The sequence below is a fragment of the Ambystoma mexicanum genome, chromosome 9, assembly GCF_040938575.1.
Source record: "Ambystoma mexicanum isolate Mex_15411 chromosome 9, UKY_AmexF1_1, whole genome shotgun sequence".
Classification (NCBI taxonomy): domain Eukaryota; kingdom Metazoa; phylum Chordata; class Amphibia; order Caudata; family Ambystomatidae; genus Ambystoma; species Ambystoma mexicanum.
The window spans coordinates 630,354,799-630,375,923 of NC_090931.1; the positions used below are offsets into that span (position 1 = coordinate 630,354,799).

A 21,125-nucleotide genomic window follows, 5' to 3' on the forward strand; every position below is an offset into this window, starting at 1 on the left:
TTTGGGTCTCCTACGAGACCAAGTACAGGGAGTTTCGGCCACCTCCCTCACTTCCTGCCCACCCCAGACACTCAGGCGCCAGAGGCGGTCTTCAGTCCAGAAGCCTGCCAAAGGCATGAAAACAAAGGGACCAAACCTGGTTTGGCGCAGAGAGACAAACACTAGAAGGACCTTTCCAAAAAGAAATGGCGAAAAAAGAATACCGGGACCGGTTTAAACAAAGGGGTTTAAGGCGCCATCTTGAAAAACATGGCACCCGTGATTTTTAGCTACCGGTGTTCGCGGTCGGGAAAAATGAAGGTAGTTTGTTGTAAACCCAATGCCACCAGCCATTTCGATAGAAAAGGGTAGATTTTGACTGCTACATGAGTTTCTAGACACAGGGGATACTAGGTAAACCCTCCTGCACTCTATAGGAAGATAGTGTGTGCTGGGTCTAGGAATTTAAAAAGACTAGTAAAGTCAACTTAATTTACATTCTCTAGGAAAAAGTAATTTATCCCAGAGAAGGTATTTAAACCTTTGGGAAGTCTAAAAAGACATCACTGTGTCACTGCAATGAAGGTGCTGTGTAACACACATGAAATTATGCCTATGGGGTTATCTTAAAACTCCATAATCAAAGAAGACAAGAGTAAAACACATCAAAATACATGAAAGAGTGGGAAAAAGGGCTCACACTCTTTCCAGGTAAAAAAATCAAGTCCTCAAAATCCAGCAAAGTTGCTGGGGGTCTCTAAGATGAAGGGAATTAGCACATTTTTGAGAATTCTCCCTAACAACGCCTGCCATTAGAGACACTTGGGCCAGTGTAACTGTGGTAGATGAAAGTTTATTTCAACCTGAGGAAGTTGCTAAGGCTCCTAAAAAGGCTTACCAAGTTAGCTGGAGGTCCAGTCCAAATGTGTCGCATACTGCCAGCTATAATTAAATGTAATGACATGACTGTTAAATTGACAGTGTCTGGTACTCTTGAGCAATGAACTAAAGGCCCTTAGTGTAGTTTTCAGCACCCCAAAGCCCCTTCTAAGAAGAGAAGGGAGCTGACAAGGCGAGGGAGGCAAAGAGACCATCCAACTGAGACCAAGGGGAAACCAGAGCATCTAAAGGAAAGACGGGTCCCAAGCCATATATCTGTGTGGGAGTGTGCTTTATTACCAATAATATGGTAGAACTGTCATCGGTGTCAAGCTCTTAATTGTAACCACAAGCAACTACCAACTAAGCAGAGACCTTTGAAAAGTATCAAAGTATTTCTATGTATGTTGATTTAATCATCGAAGAATTTTAAAGCATTCCTGGTGTAAATATAAGAAATATATATTTGAATATACATTTATTTGTGTTAGTATTTCTTTGATCGGCTTTACTAACTGTGTTCTGTGTACTTAACAGCTCACATCTTCCTCTTATGATAAGCCAGGCTGCTCTGCCACTCTACCAAGGTTCCATCAGTAGTACATCCTGATACTAAGAGTTGGGGAGCTGCATAAGATTGGAATAGTTTTATGAAGTCTTATCTCAAGTGGACTTGGGAAAACTACGCTAACAAAATCTGACCCAACTTTGCACATTAAACAAAACACAAAGGGCAACTGGGAAGCTAATTGGTGAAGAGAAAACTGGTCTAGTTTTAGATTCCAATAATTTCGATTAGTAGCAAAAAGATTTTTTGCCACAATAGTTACATATCTATCCAGTCTGTGAGAAACCAGTTTTCTCTTCACCAATTAGTTTCCCAGTTGCCCTTTGTGTTTTGTTTAATGTGCAAAGTTGGGTCAGATTTTGTTAGCGTAGTTTTCCCAAGTCCACTTCCCGTGGAACCCCTTCTCAAGTGGCCAGGGAAAGGCCATCACTGTTGGATCCTGAGGTTCGAGAAACTAGGGAGGATCACCTGGGTAGAGGGTCCTTGGGGATTGGGGAAAGGACATCCCTGAGGCAGACACAGTACTACCCCTTCGCATTCTATATTGAACCCATAATCCCAGAAACCTTTCTGGAGTGTTATCACTTTTCCTCTGGTCAGGCTATCATCAGGAAGAATTATAAATCTCAGACACAGAAGGAGAGTGGAAGAGAAGGATGCCCATAGGTGAGCCCTGTATCCCCCATGCCCATAGGTGAGACCTGTATCCCCCTTTCCCTATTTATGACCAACCTAACCGTCCCACAACCTTTATGGGTTACTGCAAGACCTTATTTCCCCACTTTTAACATTCAAAAGTACTGGGACGAGGAAGAGGTTCGCAACAGTTTACTCTTCAAAATGTGGTGCAGATTGGTGAAAAAGTGTGGAATTGTGTAGGGAACATCTGCGAAGCCACAAAAAAGCTAATGAAGGCTCAAAAGGAAAATGCCCATTTAAAAGCAACCTATGAGGTAAAGAACAAGTGTGAAGGAGTGCTACGAAAGGTGGGTCATGACCAAGACCACCACAAAGTGAAGCTTATGTAGAAGGTAATGTGGCAAGGTCAAAGCCTGACAAGGTGTGCGTCATATGTTATGGCAAAGCCTGAACTGTCTTTCTCCTAACCACCAATCACCGTTCTCTGGGTCATACTGCCCCCCAGCCAATGACTGCCCTCTAACCTAAGCCCTTCCTCTGGCAGCCATCTTCAGATTTGGTAGCAAGTAAAGTGGCAGTAGGACCAAGAGAAGAGACGCAGAGGGGGAGGAAGGAGGGTTCACATGTGAATCCATGCCAGACCCATGTTGGAGAACAACAGTTACAGGTAAATAACTTGTTCCTTCGCCAGCATGGGGTCTGGCATTGATTCACATGCTCATGAATAAAGAATACATAACAGTACACACATGCACAACCACGGGAGGTGGCAAGGCTCAACATTAAACAAATCTTACCTCGTTACCAGGCTCACCTTAAAGCGAACAGGTTGCGCAGCACTGCTTGGCTGACTCTGGACTCCTCCCTGGAATCCCGGTCGACGCAGTAGAATCTCGTGAAGGTGTGCATCGACCTCCACGTAGCAGCCCTGCAGATGTCCTGCAGGGGCACACCAGACAGGAATGCCGTAGTTGCAGCGATCGCTCTGGTCGAATGGGCTCTCGGACGGCCAGGCAACTGTCGGTTTGCCAACCGGTGACAATGGGTGATGCAGCCGGAGAGCCATCTGGAAATGGAAGCCTTGGAGAGGGCCTTCCCTTGGTTCACAGGGCCAAGGTTCACAAACAGTTGTGCAGTCTTCCGAAAACTCTTTGTGCGGTCCATGTAGAACTTCAGCGCTCTAGCCACATCCAGCGAGTGCAAAGTCCTCTCAGCCGGCGACAAAGGCGAAGGGAAGAAAACAGGTAACACCAAGGGCTCGTTCAGATGAAAGTCCGACGGCACCTTGGGAATGAAGGAAGGGTGCGTCTGTAGCGCTACCCTCTTCTCGTGGAATGTTAAGTACGGTGGTTTACAAGAGAGGGCTTGGATCTCTCCCACTCGTCATGCGGAGGTGAAGGACACAAGAAACGCTGTCTTCAACGATAAGAAATTCAGTGGTGCCGAATGCATAGGCTCGAACTGTGTACTTATGAGCCTAGTCAGCACCACATGGAGCTCCCACGCCAGGGCCGGAGCCTTCACCTGCGGGAACGAACAGAAAAGTCCTTTGATGAACTCCTTGACCAGGCGGTGTGACCACAGCGACTACTGTCCCGGAGTTCTCGTGTAGCGGGAGATAGCCGCCAGATGAACCTTGATGGAAGCATACAACAGCAAATACAGCAGCACTTGTGGAGCCGTAATTCGCAGGGGGTCGATCTGTGCACAGAACCAGACTGCAAACCTCTTCCACTTATATCTGTGGCATTTCAGTGTAGACGAAGCCCTGGCCATGGCAAGCACCTCCTTCCAGTCCACCAAGGTCTCGTATCCTCCTAACGCTAGCGCTGCAGGAGCCAGGCCTGCAAGTTCAGCGACCCTGGGTCGTGATGCAGGAGCATGCCTCCTTCTCTGGCGAGAAGCTCTGTGACCACCAGAAGCTTGACTGGAGGAGACGCTGACAAGTCCAGAAGGTCCGGGTACCATATCTGTCACTGCCACGCTGGTGCGACGAGGATCATCCTGCACCGGGACCGTCTGAGTTAATGGACTAGATGCAGAAGCAACAGCAATGCAGGGAACGCATAGAGAAACAGGCCATCCCAGGGGAATGAGAATGCGTCCCTCATGCTCCCCGGCTGGGGAAACCTGCTGGCGAACCTCTGGCACTTGGTGTTTGTCACCGTTGCAAACAGATCGATGTGGGAATTTCCCCATCGTTGGAACAGAAGATCCACTTGGTCCTGCCGAAGCTCCCACTCGTGGCTCGAGCACAGCTCCCAGCGGAGGGAATCGGAGATGGTGTTCTTCACTCCTGCCAGATGAAACGGGACAAAGAACATCCCCCGTGTCACAGATTTCCCCTTTCTCACCTGACTTCCATGTCTGCTGGAATTCTTGGAAGGAGTCTTCTTGCGTAGGGATCGGGTTTTGTACAACCCCCAGCGAGCCTCTTCTGGTTCCAGCATGCGTTCGGCGTTCAGCGTCCAGGGGTACTTGGAATCTCTGGGATGTCCAGGAAACGAGGGAGGTGTATCCGGAGGCGGTACACGAGATCCGGGAATCAAGGCAGAATAAGGGGGGGAAGGAAAGTTAGAGGGGGAAATCGAGGATCCGGGATCCAGGAAACAAGAGATGAATTACCGCGAACTACGGAGCACATGTCTACCCACTGCAAGCGGTAGCGTTGAGAAAGCGCGGGGACGTGGTCTCTTTATAGAATGTGCTACGTCTGACGTGGAGGCTGGTGGAGAGCGTACCACGTTAGACGGCCATGTTGGAAGTACCAAGGAGTGTAAGCCCCGTTGTGACAGGGACCAGGAAGTCCAAAAGGGATGTGTTCTGTGGACCATGGCACCCGGGGGCATAGGTTCTGCGCTTCTCTGGAGAGTGCTGGGGATCTGGTGCCCCCCTGCTTCCGGATGTAGAACATTGTGGTGGTGTTGTCCGTGAAGACCTGTATCACCTTGCCCTTGAGGGACAGAAGGAAAGACTGGCGGGCCCAAAACACTGCCCCTAGCTGCAGTACATTGATATGCAACAACTTCTCCTGCGGTAGCCACAGGCCTCTTGCGTGGAGACTTCCAGTGTGTTCGCCCCATCCTTCCAGGGAGGCGTCCGTCGTGACAGTCTCTTGATGAGGTGGGGTCTGGAAGTCCATGCCCTCCGACAGATGCGCGCAGACTCCTCACCACTGTATCGCTCGATGGAAATTCTCGTCGAGAGAGATCTTGGCCTCGAAGCTTCCAGATACCTGGATCCAACGGGTGTCGAGGAACTCTTGCAGTGGCAGCATCTGCAGCCTGCACAGCCGAATAAGGTATATGCATGACATCATGCAGAGAAGAGACTTGATGGACCTCACCCTTGCGATCTTCAGGGTCAACTGCCGCTGTACCTTGCCCAAGATTGCCGCTATCGTCTCCTCCGACGTAGACGCCAGGCATGACACCGTGTTGAGTCGAAACCCCAGAAACAGTGCATATTGCCATGGCACCAAGCAAGATTTTGCATAGTTCACAGAGAACCCCAGCTCCATCAGCAGCTGGATGGTTTCCGCTCTGTGTGCAACGGCGATCTCCCTTGCTTTCGCTCGGATGAGCCAGTCGTCCAGGTAAGGGTAAACATGGATCCCTTGTAGACGCAGCATCGCCGCCACTGGCGCCAGGCACTTGGTGAAAACCCTTGGCACCGACTTCAATCTGAAGGGAAGGGCCTTGGATTGATAATGTTGGCCTTGAACCACAAAGCGCAGAAACTTGCAGTGTCCCTTTTGAATGGGGATGTGAAAGTAGGCCTTCTCCAAGTCCAGCAACGATAGGAAATCCCCTTCTTCCAGCTGTCCTACCACGTGCTGAAGGGTAACAATCCGAAACTTCTGGGATCTGATGTACTTGTTCAGACGGCGGAGGTCCAGGATGGTCCTCCACCCGCCCTTCTTCTTGACGAGGAAGTACTGAGAGTAAACTCCGGAGAACCGAAGCCTCTTTGGAACAAGCTCTATCGTGCCCTTCATCAACATGGCCCGCACCTCCCGCAGAACCTGAGGGACGTGGTTTTCCTGCCTAGCCACAGGTGGTATGTGCAGACACTTCCGTTGGAATTCCAGGGTGTGTCCATGGGCCAGAGCATCCAGCACCCAACGGTCGGTGGAGACTGACTTCCAAACGCTGGGGGTGTGAGGGTGGGGGCCCGACGTCATGGCCGGTTCAATCTTGCTTTGCCACGGAGGCGCTGCCTTGGGGACCTTGGCAACAACAGCGTCGTCCTCCAAACTTGCTGCGGCCCCTGTAGGCCTCCTGGGCCGAAGAGCAGGACGGTTGACGGTAAAACGAGGAGCTTCCGCCGAAGCCCTTGAAAGAACCTTGGGATTTTCCTCCAGAGGTGCGAATGGACGGCTGTCACTGTTGAAGCGTGCCCAAGGAACGAGCATTCTCGGTATCCGCCTTGATGGCCTGAAGGGACTTGCCTTACGGTCTTTCCGACAACCAATACCCTCGACTGCACCTCCTGGTGCAAGTTGGTGGCCTTCAACCATCCTCGCCAATGAAGGCAAACGCTGTTGCCCATTTGGCGGAATCCTGTGTCGGCAATGTCCGTGGCCACTGTAATGGCATGGTCCGATGCCACCTCGCCAGCCAGCAGGATCTCCAACGCTTCCGCTATCTTGTCATCGGGCAGGAAGTCCAGGAGGGGAGCAATCTTAAACCAGAGCTCCCTGTCGTAGCGCGCCAGGATGGCAAGGGCGCTGCCCGTCTTGATCGTCGTCGCTGCCGATGTGATGACCTGTCATCCCAAGGCGTCTAGCTTCTTCCCCTTGCTCCCCAGGGGATCGGGGGGGGGGGTGGGTGTTGACACAGAAGAACCAGCAGATTTCTTCCTCGCTGCGCAGAGACCACTGAATCTGGGGAAGGCTGGAAACTCAAGCACTTAGGTGCAGAGTCCGGCACCCTGTACTTCTTTTCGTACCAGTCACTCTTCGCCGGGGCAGAGGACTGGTTCTTCATAAGGGACAGTCCCTCATCCCAGATGTCATCCAACAGAGGGATTGACAGCATGGTCTTCCGCTTTGCCGGTAAAGGAAACCCTCTTCTTTTCCTCTGGAGTCAGTTGAAAGAGATCTGAGGCCCTCGAGATCATGGCATGGAACAAGCCTATCTCGTCGGGCGGCGATGGGTTATCCCCCAACCCACAGTCGTCCGTGCCCGTCTTGTCCGGGTCTGTATCCACCCTCGGCGGAAGGGAGGGGGGCCGAAGGGTGACAAGGCGTCTTCTTGGCAGGGGGAGCACCTGATGGCCCTGGTGCCACGGGATCCTCCGGTGCCACGGGTTCTTCCGTCGGCGGAAGAGGCATCCTCATCCGAAACTCCCGAGCACAAGGTGTGAAGTGCCTGGAGGATGTCCACCGAGATGTCCGCGGGGGCTGAGGTGGTTGCTGAGGTGGCAGCGGTGGAAGCGACGGAGGCAGAGGTGAAGGGTTCTCCAAATCCTCAACGACCTGCTCATCCTCGTCGGTCTCATCGCCACTCTCAACGTCTCCCTCGTCTGGGTCCCTCCCGTAGGCCTCGTCCTCGACTAATTTCTTCTGCAAAATGGTCTGGAGAGTAGAAAGCTCCTCCTCGGATGTCCGTGCCCTGCAGGACTACCGTGCCTCCCCCCCCTTTTCGACCAGGGGAGACTGTTTCGGGGAGATGATGGGCATTCTCCGGTGTCTTCTCTATGGGCTGAAACGACGATTCCCTCCTGGCAGGCAGGGAAACTCTAGCCTTGGGGACCGTACCCTGTGAACCCACGTCCGCGGCCTTCACTAGGGACACCTTAACGCCTTCAATGGAATGGAAGGCTTCACCGGGTGAATCTGGGCCTGCATGACCTTGGTCGAGCTAGGGGCCTTCACCTTGGGGAGATGGTGGGTGGGAGTGTGGGGGGTCAGCGCCCGCACCTCCTGGGCCTTCTCCGACTGGTCCGTCTGGGGCTTCTCCAGAAGCTTACCCGGGTGGTCCGACTGCCTCTTCTTCGCCCAACCGGAGCGTTGGCTCATGGTCGAAGGTGCCGGGGACGCTGTGCTCGCCCTGGCCACCGGGGAGCCCATCGCAACGGTGCTCCCGGTGCCCGCGGACTCACAGTGCTTGGCCTTATGTTGGGCCCCCGTCTCTGGGGCACCCTCAAAGGTCTCAGAAGACCGCTCAGATTTCTACTTGTGGCTGGGGGAAGCAAGCTGCCGGGACTCACCCGTAGCAGGGGCTTGGCCTGGAGCCACTCGGTGAGGCGCCTGCACCGGTCCTTCATGGTGTGGGGGACCATCTCCTGGTAAAACGCATAGTCATCCTCCACGTGCGTTTTGTCTAAATGCAGGCAGTAGAGGCACACAGTGTGCCCATCGTCCAAGAAGATGGTCCGTAGGCTGCATCCTGGACAAATCCTGAACAGAGGTGTTGTCTTCCTTCTCCTCTGCCATCTCCACACAGGGTAGGCCTTGAAGAAGCTTCTGGAATCCTCCAAAAAGAAAGTCGATGTAAAATTGCCCTCCAGGGGCACTGAAGAATCCGAAAACGGGTCCCTGTTAATCAGAAGATGGATCGATAGAACTTGAGGCTCGATTGACTGGAAAAATAGAGTAGAACTCTTAGAAAATCGCAGTAAAAGCTCGAGAGCTATAGCACAAGGAAAACACAGTTTTGGCAGAAAAAGTCACAAAACCACAGCGCTTGTATGAATAAATATTAAGAGTGCACATAGGCTGCAGGTGCCTGAGAGGTGTGGGAGTACTGCCAAGTACAACCCACTGTTGTGGAAACAAATAGAGCACGGGCAATTCTCAGTCGCACTGCGCCCAGGAGTGCAATATAGGCATGTGTTGCAATTAATTGAAGAGAGCTGTGGTTATAATTGATGGATTTGCAAAGTAGGCTGACATGTGTTTCGAGTCTAAATCGACTCTTCATCCGAGGCTGTAAATGGGAGATGGGACCCAAGATAAATTGAATGAAGGACAGTGCCAGAAAATCATGGCAGCACAGCAGGAAAAGCCGAAATGATGTGCGTTTTAGACTCGAAACACGTGTCGGGCTACTGAGAATTGCCTGTGTCCCCCAGAGACCAGCGATTGGTTGTTAGGAGAAAGACAGTTCAGAAGTGAAACTGTAACAGATCTTTTCCTCTCCCGAGGATTGCTAGCCTGATCAGGAATATTCATGAGCATGCAAATCCATGCCAGACCCCATGCTGGAGGAGTATAAAACTGCAGATAAAATCAAGAGGTAAACAAAGAGGAACTAAATTAATAAGAATTTGTACACGGGGCAAATGCAGAGGAACCTGTGTACGCTGAAGAGCCTAGGGATCCTGGTTGCGCGACATGTGGAGGGTGGACTGTGTGGTCTGGCAACTGCGTCAAGACCAGAGAGTCCCACATTGTGAAAGACTAAGACATTGTGAAACCAAGTAAGGAGGAGCATTACAAGTGAGCTGGTGACACAAATCATAAGGAGGGTCCGGTTGACCCAGAATACATTGGTTGCTACGTTGAAGTCTTGGGGAAGGGAACCCTGAGACTTGATGAACTACAAATACCGTCTTGAGGAAAGGATCTCAATACCCTTTTTGTTGTTATGTTACTTTGAACTTGGGTAAGGGAACCCTGAGGAGTCTATAGAACTGTTTGAAATTGAACAAGGTAAATCCTGAGACATTTATGTGGAACTTTATTGAACTTGGGGAAGGGAAGCTGAAGAGGAAGCCAAGAGCTGCAAGAAGCTCAGAACTTTATGTTGATCCCCATTACATTCATTATTGGCAACCGCTACACATTGTTTATCTTTAGTTGGGAGGGCAAGTATAGGTTTTCGACAAGACTTAAGATGAAATCTTTGACTTAGACTTTCCTTAGTTTCGTTCAGATAGGGAAATCCCACCTTAGCATAGGGCAAGTTAGGCCTTCTACCATCCTGACATTTAAGTTAATAAATATTTATTGTTTGAACTTTAAGTCTGGGTCTTACTTCACGACGCCTTCACAAGTCACTGAAAAAGGCTGGATTGCACTTACCGGTTCTCTGCAGCGATTGCCACCACATGAGGCTTCTTATTTAACAGGAACTTCTTCATGGTTTCAATATCGGTGGCCTAAAAAGAAGTGAAAACAGGCTTCAATTTTATCTGAATAAACAGGAATTAACAATGTAAAAACAGTAAACTTGTCCTCAGTAATGGCTTTTCGGACTAATAGCATCATCCTCCGGGAGATTCTGAAAAGCGAGAAATAGAGGCAATCTAGCTCCTCTAAACACATCTACCAGAGATGGTCGTCAGGACTGAGCATATTTACAGAACTTTCAATGAAGACCCCAATAGCAGTAGACTGGATGTTTAATTTTGGTTCCTCAGACCCACATAATGCCTATCAGTTAAGAAAGATGTTTTTGCTGCTTTCCTCCTATATACTTCTACGTGACACCCTTGATTAGGGAGAATTCTCAGAAATGTGCTAATTCCTCTCTACCTTAGAGAGCCCAAGCACTTTTGCTGGACTTTAGGACTTTTTAATTTTGAACCTGGAGAGACAGACCTTTTTCCCCAGTCTCATGTATTTTGTCTGTGTTCTGAACTCTCTTTTTTGAATCTGACAAACTCCATAGGCATCTTTTTGCATTGTGTCACACAGCAACTTCAGTGCAGTGACACCAGGGAGTCTTTAGATTTCCCACGGTTTAAATACCTTACTCTTGTTGTCTGTTTCCAAGAGCAGTAAGTGAAATTGACTTTACGTTGTAACTTTCTAGACCCAGCACACACTATTTTACAATAGCTACCTAGTATCCCCTTTGTCTAGTTTCTCATGTAACATTTTTATGTTACCCTTTCTACAATTAATGGCTGGTGGCAATGGTTTATTTTTTTACTACCATTGTGTGCTTTCACCGCGGGTGGCACCCATGAGTGCCCATTTTGTCAAAATGGCCCGTCTTCTATTTTCACCATTTCTTGTTGGAAAGGTCCTTCTTGGGATTTACTCTGCGCCTCAAACCAGGTTTGATCCCTTTGGTCTTTGGCAGGGTTCACTGGTGAAGCCCACCTCTGGCTGCAGCATGTCTGGGAGGGCAGGAAGCGAGGGAGGTTCCCGAAACTCCCTGTGCTTGGTCTCCTTGGGTACACCCAAAGGTGATTGGCCGGCTGGCTGCTCTTGGAGGACAGCCACCCTGCTGTGTGAGTGACAGCTAGGATGCGAATTAATTGGAACGACTTGCATAAAAGGTGAGGTCTTTTGCAAGGAAGGCAGAGTCGACCACTGGACGAAGGAACCAAAGAAAGAAACTGGAAAAGAAGCGTGCTGCAACTCCTGGACCGTTGGTTTGCCTGGTGAAGCCCTGCTGCAGTGCTGAAGCTCCTATGTCGACATCGAATAGACAAGCCCGGAAAGGACGACTTCTCCCCTTGGGTTTGTGGGACAAATCGATCCCAAGACAAAATTGACTGAAACCACTCTTTGCTGGCTGTACTTCCATTGCTGCTGCAGGAACTGAGTGCTAGGGGACAGGAACACCATAATCGAATGCATTGTTTTTAAGCCAGACCCGAGCTCCAGGAAGATCCTCCAGACTCCCTCGAAGCAGGGCTGACCAAGCCTGAGACACCTCAAAAGAGTGCTGGACCCCAGAAGCAAGGAAAGGCCACAAGGTGTCCAAGAACTGCAATGGTGCTATTCACGAGAAGCTGAAACCGCTAAGTGCCCCTGGTTGAGAAACTTGTTAACCATTGTTTTGTTCCCTTGACATCAAACTCAGTATTGCACTAATATATCAATGTCCACAGTGTCTTAACTATTGAAGTCATCTCAGGGTGTAGGAAGTGTCTGTGTGCCATCCCCAAAGGGTATCTACTGATTTATTGAAACTCAGAGTGTGTACTTTGAAGTGTATTTAAGTGTTACATATTTGTTCCAGTTTAAAGAAGGCTTATTTTAAAAATGACTTAAATATTTTATCAAGAAACCTGGAGTATAAACGTTAATTGGATATGTGCCACTGTGAAACTATGTTGCAACCCTAGAGTTCACACTGACACCTCTTGAGATAAGCATGGCTGCTCAGTCACTATCAACTTGTGTAGTACAGACCTATACCCAAGGTTGGGTTACCTATTGCCAAGAGGACAAGGATGGTGCAGTCTCCCCAAAGGGTCACTGCATACAATCTTGCCTAACAGCCCCATACATATAAGCTTTCAGATCTAAGAGAAAGACCCCATGACAATATTACACACAGTAATGATGATATGGTCCGGAATTCCAAGGTACCAAACAGAGCATAGTGCATGCTTTCTACTACCTTCTGCATGAACTATTATACTTAACAAATATGCCTACAACACAGTAAAGCACTTCGAGGTTGAGCACAGGGGAACACAATATCCAACACAGCGAGGAAGCCAACCAAAATCCAGGATATCTTTTAGATAGGTAGTCCCTAGGCGGGAAATCAACACACCTATAAATGAGTGGAAGGTACAGATTTTAAAATCCCTAGTACATAAGGGGAACTTGCTAAGCATCCAGGAGTTGGTGGGGAACTTCAGACACCTTAGGACGACACCAGGAAAAAAAGTCACAATACAGGCAAGTACCTTGCAGTGTCACTTAAGAGTACCATTGTTGAGAATGGGCCATAGGAAACAGTTAAGTCATTTCTATCCACAGGTACAACAAAGACGACAGCAATCAATCCCAAGAGACACGTGGCGACGCAGCAGAAGAGATCCAGTGGAGGGTTAAAGACCCAGCAGCCCCAGAAGTTGAGAACGATTCAGGCCCCATTGATATCCAATGGGGAATGCAGTTGAAGGGGACCTGCAGAACCGAACGACCACAGACCACATGGACCCCTGAGGGATCATCTTTAAAAACCCACCAACCCAGCACCCAGAGGTAAGTACTGCACCCAGAGACACGGAAAGGAGAACATGTGGTAAATAGCTTCTGTTTGAAGGTCAAAATGAAGGTCCCGGTCACCTAAAAATTGGCACCCTGAGCCAACAATGTCCCCCACAACCCAAAAGAAGAACAATCGTCCTTCAGTGGAGTGGGACCCACCATCCAGAAGTGAAATCCATGACAGAGAAGGCTCCATGGAATGGTGAAACCTGCTCACGGCAGTCCTTAGCGGCTCAGCAGGCAAATGTGGTAAGCGCGCGCACACACAAACCGTACCTGCAGCAGGACAACAGAGGTGGCGACCAGAGACGACCCAGGCAAGCACATCTGGCAGGAATGGGAAGTCCCAACACCTTTCCAGGCAGCGAAGTTTGGACCGTTGGTTTGCCCGGTGAAGCCCTGCAGCTGTGCTGAAGCTCCAAATTCGTATCGACAGAGATGCCCTGTGAAGACGACTTCTCCCCTTGAGTTGGTGGGACCAATCAACTCCAAAAAAAAAAGCCACCTGGACATCCTCTCAGAGCTGGTTGAATTTCCCTTGCAGTCACTGCTGGAACCGAATTGTCAGGGAGAGGAACACCAGTTTGTGTCTGTTGCTTTTAAGTTGGCTAAAGAGCCCCAGCAAGATCCTCCGGACTCCCAGCAAGCAGGACTGACAAAGCCTGAGCTGCCTCAACAGAGTGCTGGACCCCAGAAGCAAGGAAAGAACATCTCCACAGCCAGGAACTACAGTGTTGCTGTTTGCGGTAGTCGCGAGAAGCTGAAACACTGAAGTGCCACTTGTTTGAAGTTTGCTGGTTGCCGTCGGTGACCGTCCTGTTGTCGTGTAGTAGCCCCCTCCTTCCCCCCTGAAGTCCACCCTCTTGTCCCCACGACTGAGGCCCAGGAACAGGAACTGCAGAGCTGCACAGGAACAGAGGTCAGCTACTGCATCTTTTCTTCACCCTAATTGTAGATTTGCATGCTCTTCTACTTCACAAGTCTCCCGGCTTGCGGCCCTTTATTTGATGATTCTTTTTCACCAAAGACTTTTACTCACCTGCAAGAAGTGCTTTAGTCCAAAGACTTTTGCCCATTGACATTGGCTTAGCCTGGTTCCCTGAATGACTCCTCTCTCCTCTGTTTTGTTGCACCTATCCGTCCAGGAAGGGGTTAACTTACAGTGCATTGGGGGGGAGGGGGGGGGGGGAAAGGATTTGCCTTCTTAAAGAATATTTGTGATCTCTTGTTTGTTCTAATAACCTTTTTCTTTGCACACTCTCAAAGCCTACTCTGTACAGTAATATATGAATGTCCATAGCGTCCTAGCTATTTGTCACCTGAGGGTGTAATAACTGTTTGCCATCCCCAATGGGTATTTACTGATTCTGAGAAACCTACGAGTGTGTAGTTTAGAATTGTATTTGAGTGTTGCTTTTATATTGCTCCTTCTGAAGAAGGCTTGTTTAAATGACTGGTAAATAAATTAATAATTGTTTTATCAAGAACCCTTGAGTATTGTGTGTATTTGAATACTTGTCGCTGTGAATCTCTGTGTAACTCTACTACTGCTCACATTGACCCCTCTTGAGATGAACCTGGCTGCCTGGCACACTACCAACCTGTGTACTTCAGACTTATACCAAAGGTTGGGTCCCTATTGCCAGGAGGATAAGGTTGTTGTAGTGCACCCTAAGGGTACTACCCCAAATCTTTACCTAAATGTAGTGTTCGGACAGAATTTCATTTTTTGGGGTACTGCCGTCTCATTTTATGGGACCACTAGTCTTTTTGCTTTTTCCCCCCTCTTTTTATTTTTTTTTACTTTGTTGGTCAGAGGGACATCTGCTAAAGTCCCCTTGCCACTATGTTACTTTGCTTACAAACTTGAGGTATATGGTATTGGTTCTCCCATGTAAGGTGCCTAGACCCATCTGTGCCCTAGGATAATTTTATCATCCTACATTGGTTTTAGGGGGTAGGCTGGTGGCAGCTAATATTTAGTTTTGGCTTCACTGGGGCAATTGCAAGTCAATTTACAGAATTAGTAGTCCAATGTGCCTTTATGGTAGCCGTTGGGGTACTAATGGTTCTTTTTAAGACCTACTCTCAGCCATTTTGTTTAAGGGGCTTCCTTTGTTCAGGGAAACTAGGAGGCCGGGCTTAAAACGTCCGTTTTTCCCCACATGGGCTCTTTGTGAGCCCAAAATGGCAGCCTAAAAGGTGGTTTGGAATGATTTAGACCAGTCCCTGGGAAGGCCATTACCCTTCCTGGGGGGGGGGGGGGGGGGGGGGGGGGCGGTGGCCCTGAGTGTTTGGGGGTTATTGAGGCCAACCGGATTTGCTGGACACCAATACCTTTTGGGGGTAACCCTCATCCTGAGCTTGGAGCTGGTGGAATTTTGGAGGATAAGCTGGCCTGCTTACCCTCTTGAGGATTGACAGTTTCCAGCCCTTGCTGCATTGTTGTGCCTTCTTCTGGCCAGACTGGCTGTATGCTGTGGTATGGGCATAGCTCTGGTTTGGATCCTTGTCTGCTGGTTGCTCTTACTGAGATTTCCTCCCCCTGGTCCTGCTCAACTGCTGGTTTCCAGGCCCTCTACTCTAAGTTAGTTTTCTGTGCCATTTTACTATATTTCACTACTGTTTCTTACCAATGCATCCTTTCTTGATTTTGGAAGCTGCTGCCGTGAAGATTCACTCGTGAAGCCCGCCAAAGACAAAAACAAAGGGACCAAAACAAGAAATGGCGAAAAAAAGAAGAGCTGGGCCATTTTGACAAAAATGGCAACCATGGGTGCTTCACTGTGGCTGCGAACGCAGCCTGCGGTAAAAACACAACATGGTATAGTGACCACTGCCACCAGCCATTAATTGTGCAAAGGGTAACATAACATTGTGTACATGAGAAGCTAGACAAAGGGGCTACTAAGTAACCCCTCCACCACCCTATTGCAAAATAGTGTGTGCTGGGTCTAGAAAGTTACAATGTAAAGTAAAGTCAATTTCACTTTACTGCTCTTGGAAACAGTTAATCCAAGAGTAAGGTGTTTAAACCTTGGGAAATCTAAAAGACTTCCCTGTGTCACTGCACTAAAGGTGCTGTGTGACAATGCAAAAAGATCCTTATGGAGTTTGTCAGACTCCAAAAACAGAGTTCAAATCACAGAAAAATACGAGAGTGGGAAAAGGGTCTCACTCTCCAGGTTAAAAATGAAAAGTCAGAGAGTCCAGCAAAAGTGCGGGGGGTTTCTAAGGTAGAGAGGAATTAGCACATTTCTGAGAATTCGCCTTAACAACTACCCATAAAAAGTAAACAAAACGAAGGGATTTACTTACCTCCCAAAAAAAAGAGCAGGATACAAATAGCAAAATAATAGGGTGTCCCATTGAAGTCTTTGGGAGGAAAGCAGCATAAATGGCATCTTTCCTAACAAAGGCAGCAGTGCTTTACACTGGGCACCAAGAAGTGAGGGGCGTGGTATCACCTGTACTGGTAGCCATAAGGAGTGACCAGTGCTCCCAAATTAAATTTAAGCAAGGAATGAGGTTTGAAAATATACTTAATCCAGGATGCCGCAGATATGCTTGGGGCCCTAATAAAAGTAAAAACGACGTCTTAACAGTAAAAACTGTTAAGACGTCTTTTTTTATTTTTTCAATCACGACTGTTAGGACAGTGTTGTGAAGCCCAACTAAGGGCTTAGTAAAACTATTTACCTGAGCCAGTACAAGACTCCACCCTTGGTATAAGGCTGTACAACCTGAGTATTAGGTAGCATAGACAGAGCAGACAGGTTTATTTTAGGAGGGATCCAAATGATTAAACACTTAAACACGGTGTATTGTAAAAATAAAGTATTCATTTAAATACAGGTAGGCCCAGATAAATTTAGGGGTAGAAAAGTACTAAATATATGAAATCACAATTCAAAACACAACACTTACACTTGAAGGTACACAGACCAAAGTATAAACCTTATTTGGAACACCCAACAGTAGTTCTGGGGAAGTCAAACCTTGTCATAGACATTCAGTATAGGTCACACCTATTCTTGGGGGAGTAAAAACCAATGGTTCCTTTTCAAAATTCTTTCAGTAATGCAAGGGCAGTAGACCCTACCAGTTGTACGATGACTCTCAGAACAAATCACATAAACAGTCAACTGGACAGTATACGTTTTGTGAATAGTGGAACACTTATTCCAGGTAGAGTAAAAACCTATAAATACTTTTGTGATAACACAGTTATACTAGTTAGAGTAAAACCTAAGGATGTAATATTCAATTACAAGTGCTTTTGATATCAGTGAACCACAGATGGAGATGAGCAGTAACTCTTGTAACTTATTTTTGGATGGCACACAGCTAACACAAAGTAAGTAAAACCCACATACTTTGTTAACCTCACAATGAAGGGGAATATAAAACCCAATGTTACAGTTTACTGAATGACTCAGTTATTCTAGGTAGGCAACAACCTAATACAGACTAATTCTGGACAGGCTAACAGCAAGTCTGGGAAGCAAGACCCAGTTGGGGGACACTCCTACAATTATCCACAAAGGACTAATCTGGGTTCCATGTAATAATGTCCCCTCAAAAATATCGCCATGCAAAAATATCGCCGAAAAATGCTGCCCGTGTCCCTATATATATGGTCACCCATATAATATGGCCACAACCTTTTCCCGGCGATATTATATATGGAGACCATATATATATGGGGATAATATTACCCGATACTGTAATCAACAGTTGGAGGACACTCATGCAATTATCCTGCAGGAATAATCTGGTGAAACCAACACTTTACTTGGGAAGAGGAACAACCTAATCACAGGAGAGTAAAATACCTTCACATCTACTTTCTATAAAATGGCAAAAAGGTTTCTAAGGAAAGAAAAGATGTTAACCATACTTTTGAGAATAGTGCATCACACATTCAAGATAATTAAGAACTTTTGTAACTGTTCACTCTTAGAATTACAGTTACCAACCAACTCTTCACAAGTAAGTAACTTTTAAACACTTATTTTCTAGGCAGAATTCCCAATCCCTTCAAAAGTCAAAAGTATTTTCCTGGTTCTTGGAGCAGGAGTGTTCTCAGTGGCAGAAGGGGGGGTCACTAGAACTAGTGACCAACAGACAGTGTCAGAATAGGTTCTTCAGTAGCAAATGTTAGTTCCTTAGGAAAACTGGGCAAACAGGTGAGCATTTTACTTCTAGGGTTAGAAGAGGGCCCAGGGCCTTCACAGAAAACACCCTAGCAGGATTCTAGCAGTGGGATTGGGTGCACTGGATGAGAGGCCTCCCCATCACAGAAAACACCACACAGCTACACAGAAATCCTAATAGGCTTAAGGTAAGTACATACCAAAGCCAACACAGTACCTCAGCATTGAAGATTTTGCAGCAGGACTTCTTCAGGATCTGCAGCCAAATACCCGGTCAGTGGATTCCTTGTCGTGGTGATGGAAAACAAGACCTCAGAAGGAACTTTGCACCAGCGATCGATGTAGAAGGCTCTAAGCAAGGTTTGCCTCACGGCTGAATGCAGTTCTACAGATTTGGCACCTTTTCAAGGAGCACAGAAGCAAATAGTGGTTGAATTCTCATCGTTACAAAGGTCCAACACACTGTTGGGGGACTTTTCAGACTCGATTCGTGTCTCTGGAGATCCACCAGGATGCCCACGAAGTTTCAGCGAAATTTGGAATACCATGCCCTGCATGATGGCTTGAGGTCTAAGGGTATTGGGGTATTGCAGCAACGCAAGGTCGCAGCAATGTGTGGGATGAGTCTAGTTGTTCTCACCAGGCTCTGGGTCAGGGTCGTCGTTTGAGACCACAGGTCGATTGGAAGGAAGGGCTGCAGCAGGCTTGGGTTACACTGCAGGCTCTCTGGTCGCTGCAAAACGTCTCCGCTGCTTTTCCTTCATCATCCTCTTCGGTTTAAGTTCCAGTGGTCTACTTTTTCTTCAGCTTCCAAGTTCGCAGTATTTATCAGGAACTACAGCACAACCTCTGCATTCTCTCCCTGCTTTTTACAAGAAGGGGCGGTCTGGTTGTCCAATTAGGACAGCCAGCCCCCCCCCCCACTGGGATTTGTCCCCATTCAAGCAAGGCGTAAGACAAAGGGCTGGGGAGTTTTGGACTCCTCCCTCGCTTCCTGCCATCACAGACAGACGGGAGCCTGGGCAGGTAGTCCAGGGGACTCCCGCCGAAGATAAAGAAAATCACACAAAGGAGTTTCCCACCCTGGATGTCAAGGGAAGGACCAAGAAATGACAAGAAATACTAAAATGGTGAAAAGAGAAGACAGGGGCCATTTTGGTAAAATGAGCACCCTAAGGTGCCTGTACTGCAGCTGTGAACACAGCCCGCGGTAAAGGGCCACCAAATGAATGCAAGGTATCGCTGCCACCAGCCATTGAAGGTAAGCTTGTCCCTGTAACAGAATTGTTCCAGTTTTAATGTGAAAGGGGATACATTGCAACTCCTCCGCACTCCACATAAGGTGGGGTGTGCTGGTTTCACTTAAAATGTAAAAGGGATCCAAAGATCCTTTCTACCCTTGGGAACTGTAGTTTTCTCAAGTTTAGCAAATGAAAGTTAAAGCGGGAGCCCATAGGGCAACCCAGCAACAACAGGCACTTACTGCCAATACATTGTTAAAGTGGATAACTTTAAAAAGACACTATGGAGAGTCTTGAAAATGACACCCATGCAAAGAGTTAAAGATGTGAGTGTGGAAAAGGTTCCCAATCACTGAGGTATTGAGGAAAAATATGCCACAAGTAAAGCAAAAAGTTCTGAGGTTGACCTAGGTCAGGAAGATTTACCAGTTCTGTGAAAATCTTACCCAACAGTTACTTACCTGCAACTATTGTTCTCCAGCATGGGTCTGGCATGGATTCGCGTGCTCATGAATAATCCCTGTCAGGCCAGGAATCCTCAGTAAAAGTTTCACTTACAAACTGTCTTTCTCCATTAAATCAATCAATGAGCTCTGGGTCATACTGCCCCCAGCCAATGACTGCCCTCTGCCCAAGCCCTTCCACTGGCTGTCATTTTCAGATTTGGTAAGCAGGTAAAGTGGCAGAATGAGCAAGAATAGCTGCAGAGGGGACAAGGGTTTGCATGTGAATCCATGCCAGACCTGTGCTGGAGAAGAACAAGTTACTGGTAACGTTCTTTTGATTGGATGTTCCTCCAAAGTATTCCTCAACTTAGATATTCCCGTCCAGCTTCGGCTGCTTTGGAAACATGTTCGGCAGATGGCCCCATGTGTCGATGGTGTAGATTAGAGGTCCCTCGAAGGCCTCCATCGAGGGAGACGTCATTTGGTACACAAGTAGCTTGTGCGATGCCAGTTGACCTCAGTTCTATTTTTCCCCTCTTGTTTGTGTTGATAGTCCGTCATGATTCGGCCTTGCTAGAGTTGAAGTAGTGACAACATTGGAAATTCTACAGAGGGGTAGGATGGGAGGGCGATGAGGAATACGTTGGAGGAACATCCAGTCGAAAGAACGTTACCAGTAGATAAGTATCTTGTTCTTTGAAAGGATTGTATCCTCCAACGTATTCCTCATCTTAGATAGACTCCCAAAGCAGTAAGAATTTGGAGGAGTGAGTAGAAGTGTTATTTGTCTTTTTTTTTTTCTTTTTTTCTTTTTAACAGTGGTGAAAATAGTCCTGCCTTACCAAAGGCAAGTTCCTTAGAGTGGGAAGAGTCTAAACTGAGAAAGTATATATTGAGGATCAAGTCGCATCACAAATCGATTTAATGGGGATGCCACTTTGAAGGGCTTTCAAAGAGGCTATACCTCTGGTTGAGTGGGCCCTCAAGCCTTCCGGCAGGTCCTTACCAGCCAATCTGTAGCATTCAGTAATGCAAACTACAATCCATCTTGACAAGGTCTGTTTAGACACCGCTTGACCCAATTTCCTTCCAGTTTAGCCAATAAAATGTTGTAAGCTTGGAGAGCCTAGAAATATAAAAGCTTAACGCTCTCCTAAGGTCCAGCCTGTGGAGTCTTTCTTCCTCCTTACAGGGATGCGGCAGAGGATAGAAAGCCGGTAAAATGATTTTCTGATTCAGATGGAAGTCAAACAACTTTAAGCAAAAAAGAGGATTTAACCCTTAAAAGAACCCGGTCTTTGTCGAACA

At 47.7% G+C, this 21,125-nt stretch overlaps 1 protein-coding gene across 3 annotated transcripts in view; it reads right to left on the minus strand.

Moving 5' to 3' along the window:
• The window catches only part of SUPT6H (SPT6 homolog, histone chaperone and transcription elongation factor), a 1,195,112-nt gene that overhangs the window by 692,031 nt on the left and 481,956 nt on the right, over positions 1–21,125 (minus strand). For all 3 annotated transcript variants that reach the window (XM_069615328.1, XM_069615329.1, XM_069615330.1), the window contains one exon: positions 10,095–10,171. In XM_069615328.1, coding sequence (XP_069471429.1) covers positions 10,095–10,171 — 77 coding nt within the window. The remainder of the gene's footprint in view (positions 1–10,094; positions 10,172–21,125) is intronic.